The sequence below is a fragment of the Solanum tuberosum genome, unplaced genomic scaffold (assembly GCF_000226075.1).
Source record: "Solanum tuberosum cultivar DM 1-3 516 R44 unplaced genomic scaffold, SolTub_3.0 scf00085, whole genome shotgun sequence".
Lineage (NCBI taxonomy): Eukaryota > Viridiplantae > Streptophyta > Magnoliopsida > Solanales > Solanaceae > Solanum > Solanum tuberosum.
The window spans coordinates 257,827-262,343 of NW_006239014.1; the positions used below are offsets into that span (position 1 = coordinate 257,827).

General features: G+C 30.8%; 1 protein-coding gene across 1 annotated transcript; it reads left to right on the forward strand.

The window, feature by feature from the left end:
- The first annotated feature begins 202 nt into the window (after positions 1-202).
- LOC102597945 (protein C2-DOMAIN ABA-RELATED 2-like) lies at positions 203-2,751 on the forward strand. Its single transcript, XM_006346829.1, has 3 exons — positions 203-433; positions 911-1,006; positions 2,316-2,751. Exons 1-3 carry the CDS (start codon positions 323-325, stop codon positions 2,607-2,609), a joined length of 501 nt encoding a protein of 166 aa, XP_006346891.1. The 5' UTR covers positions 203-322; the 3' UTR covers positions 2,610-2,751.
- Positions 2,752-4,517: the final 1,766 nt, after the last annotated feature.

Consider the following 4,517-nt stretch of genomic DNA (forward strand, 5'->3'; position numbering starts at 1 on the left):
TTATAAATCTTTAAAATCGTGATTTGAAATTCTAACTTCATATAGCATGTCCAATTAGTGCTACCTAAGTCAACTTTAAAGTTAAGTTATGCCCAAATTCATTTTTTAAACTCACGTGCAGACAAACCAAAGATCAAATAAATATATTATAATAGAGAGACAATCGAATTTTTTTAGCAGTATATATTATACCTAACTAACTTTTAATAGTAGTAACATTGTAGATGTTTCTTAACATCAATACACTTTCCTTTCTCATTTTTTCACCACTACAATACAATTTTCTGTCTCACAACAATTGTGTGTAGAATTAAAGGCTTGAATGGAGAATCAATTGGGTCTTTTGAGAATTCGTATCATCAGAGGAATTAATTTGGCCATTAGAGACTTGAGAAGCAGTGATCCATATGTTGTTGTTAGGATGGGCAAACAGGTAATTTCTCCCCTTCTCTTTCACCTCTTTTTTTTCCTTCCTCTTGTTAAATTGAAACTTAAATCTGTCTTTGTCCTCAAAATACCCTTCTTTGGCCATTTTGTGTGCTGAAAATTGCGTACGGCAGACGCTGATGATTATCAAATCAAATTTCTGTAAAGCAAGACAATAAAACCAAAGCTTGTTTATATTACCTCTATTTTTGTTGTCTGTGTGTTGGAAAATTGTGTTAATTGTAAACAATTTTCAGTACTCGCCGAAGAACTAATAGTTGAGTGACTTTTGAGTTAAAAATCAAAATTAATAGTTGCGCGAACATATGAGATATTATTTCATAAAAAGGGAGAAGAATAATCAAAGATGAACTTCAACAGATTAGTGATTTTCAGTATCTTCACTAAAATAAATGGAGCTCCAAATTGCAGTGTTAATTTAGTTGGTGTTCACTAATTTTGTGATTAATATTACTGGAACCAGAAATTGAAGACTCGAGTGGTGAAGAAGAATGTTAATCCCGAATGGAATGACGACTTAACGCTATGTGTTGCTCAACCTATTCTCCCAATCAAGCTGGTAATTTCCTTCATTTTGTTTGATTATGAAATTAATTAGTAAACTATACTTTGCTTTACCAAGAGGAAATTAAACAATAAGACGCGTAAAAAGACGGCCTTTAGCAGAAAACTAGATATATTATCATAAATGATTTATAGTATTTTTTATGCAATTTTTAAATATATAAAATTTTAAAAAATAAGACAAACAAATTAAAACGGAGAAAAAAATAGGTAAATATATATATATGTAAGTGTGGAACCACACAGGTGAAGCAGGCAGACCGCCACATGTGCGGTTATCCACACTTATATATAAGTAGTAGATTTTTTTGTCTCACTTTATGTGACATAGATAAAATTTAGAGAGTCAATTAAATTTTGATATGATTTATAAATATTTTAAGTTGTTAATTATTGTAATTTTTACGTAATTTTTAAATAATATATGTTACCTTTCCTTGACCCAATATATGTAGCACAAATAGAATTTCAAGAGTCAATATGTTGTTAATTATTGAGATTTACAATACTTTTTATGTAGTTTTCAAATTAAATAATACATGTTACTTCTTTTGTCCCATTTTATGTGACACGAATATATTAATTTTAGTTGTCAATTATCATGATTTATAATATTTTTTGCATTTTTTTTAAATATATAAAAGACTTAAAAAATAAGACAAACAAATTAAAACGGAGAAAAAAGTAGGCAAATTTAAAATTAAAAAAATAAGACAAACAAATTAAAATGAAGAAAAAAATAGGCAAATATATATGCAAGTGTGGAACGACAGAGGTGAAGTTATCCACACTTATATATAAGTAGTACATATCCATACCTGATACCTACTGTATCAATTCAGTCTTTGAAGGTAAATTATGCTTTCAGTTTCAACCACTACAACAAAAACAATTTTTGGCGGCAATAAATATTGACATTAATAAAGAGTGTCAAAGTCTTTACCAGTACTAGTTAAGTGTCATTAGAACCAATGTCGCTAAAGGCTTTAGAGACATATACAAAGAGTGTTAATTGCCGCTAAAAATACATATTTAAAGGCAATTAACAATTAATTGCCGGTAATAATCATTTTTTATGTAGTGAACTGAGATGAAAATAAAATGCGTGGTGCGCTACACTTTCCCATTTAGTCCAAGTTACTTTTGAATGGGCCAATTTATTAAGTCAGTCTATTTTGATCGCCCAAAATTCAGCCTAACCTGTCCATGATACTGCTAGTGTACATGACCTCTACAATTTCAATAATTTATATTGACTTGTTTTTAAAATTAAAATTAATTAATACTATTGCTGTCATCTGCAGCAAGTTTATGACAAGGATACATTTTCTCGCGATGATAAAATGGGGGATGCAGAAATTGACATTATACCATTTATAGATGCAGTAAGGATGACACGCTATAAGAACATCCCCAATGGAGTCATAATTTCCAGAATAATGCCTAACCGGCAGAATTGCTATTCAGAAGAAAGCTGTATTGTGTATGAAAATGGCAAGGTTGTCCAAAACGCGTTTCTTAGGTTGAGGAATGTTGAGCGTGGTGAAATACAACTCCAGTTGCAATGGATACACATTCCTGGTTCCAAGAATCTATAGCCAGTTACTATGGCCATTATGTACATTATGCTTGCCCTGTGTTTTCTTTTTTGGATTTTTAATTGCCGGCCTTGTAAAGAAAGCTAGATTTTGTATTTATCTATATGAATATTGATGTTCAATTAAAATGAACTTGTCCTTTTGTTGTTGTTGCTTACATGCTGATAACAAAATATGACTACATAATCGATTGTATTTCTGTATTATATTGGCTTGTGTGCCCATTAAACAGAGAACCACTCCCTGACTTAATTCATTGTTAGCGCTCGAACTTGAGATTACTGATTAAAAGTAGAAGTATCACTTTTTTCATTATTAGCCTCGAACTTGAGACTGTTGATCATTAAAGGTAGATGTATCGTATTTATCCCACCACAATCTTTAACTACAAAATGTATTAAAATGCTATGCCAAGATTTACTGTCTCTGAGCATACGTTGGTCCAAAATGTGGCCAAGTTACTCCCAATGATAATTTCAGCAAATGATGACGATGTGAAGGTTATTGTTCTGTTTCCACTCTGGCAAAGAATAGACCTAAAGGCCTAATTACTCCATTTGCAAGAAATTTCATCATTAAATACAAAAGCTGGTGACAGATATTCAAATCCTTCATCTTTTAGTAGGATGTTTGGTACTCGTTTCAATATTTTTAGTTTGGACACATCTAGTAAAATTCAAAAAAATTCCAAGCATGTAATTCATCATTCATGTACTAGCTGTATTTCTCGTGCAATTTATATTTTAAAAACTATACACCTGATTGAATATATCTGATTGTCACAAGTTGATTTAACGTCCAAAATGAAGCCACGTTAAAATAAAAATACATAGTGCACAGGTAGAAAAAGACACAAATTTGTGATGAGATGTTAAAATTGGTTTTGGATCTAATTCACAAAAAAAACTAGTTTAAAGGGAGGAGGATTACTTAAATCTTATAAGGAGATCACTCATCTCATTAACTATTAAGAGTCTTTCATTCTTCAATATCCCACTTCACCATTAGTCATCAGTCATCTATGTGAAACTTTTTCATTCTTCAACACTCAGCTCACTCTCAGGGCAACATTTGGTGTGTGAACAATTTTAATTTGGGCATCCAACATCATGGTGAGATGGGTCCTATTTTAATACCATATAGAAATTGACCTTGGGCTTACGTCACAAGTCACACCTAAAAGCTAGCTCAAAGGGAAAAAAATGTTTGGAGACATATAAAAACAATTGTTTTCTAAAGGATGTAAGCTATAATTCAAACCACGTTAAATCTTGTGTTCTTTTCTTTTACACTTCCACTATAACATGCAAGTACTATATCTATTTGGATGAGCTAATAAAAAAGTAACTTATATATAAGTCAAAAGCTAAAAGTCATAAGTAGAGGGTACACTATTTTTGACTTATTTTAAAACTTTTTGGCTTAAAAGTAAGTGCTTGAAAACACTTTTTAACCTTTCCAAACACCTTCAAAATAAAAATAAAAAAATGTTTAAAAATAAAAATACCTAAAAATAAATTAATCTAAACGAGCACTAAGTCAGGTGTGTATGTATACTAGATGGGGAGGCCCGTGGCAAGCACGGGCCCAATAGTCAAAATATTATGCTTGTAAAAATATTAATACTAATGAATCAAGGGTGATACCTTTTGCAGAAGATGGATAATTCATACATTATATACTATTAGAAATATTTAGAATATGTACAACAGACATCAGTATGATGCCAACTTGAACGATCTGCAAATACTAACTAATGTAATACAACCAAAATAATTACCCTTACTTAGAAGAGTGATACAACAGATGTTTCAGTTTTGATATATAAGATTAGCATGTCATTGTTTATCATATGTAGAGGATACAAATTGTGCAACAAGCTAAGAAATGTCTACTTTATAGTTTATA

Coding starts and splice junctions, on each gene's coding strand:
- LOC102597945 (XM_006346829.1), top strand. CDS start 323: ATGGAGAATCAATTGGGTCTTTTGAGAATTCGTATCATCAGAGGAATT. Junction 434..910: donor TTGTTAGGATGGGCAAACAG/GTAATTTCTCCC, acceptor TACTGGAACCAG/AAATTGAAGACTCGAGTGGT. Junction 1,007..2,315: donor CTATTCTCCCAATCAAGCTG/GTAATTTCCTTC, acceptor TGTCATCTGCAG/CAAGTTTATGACAAGGATAC.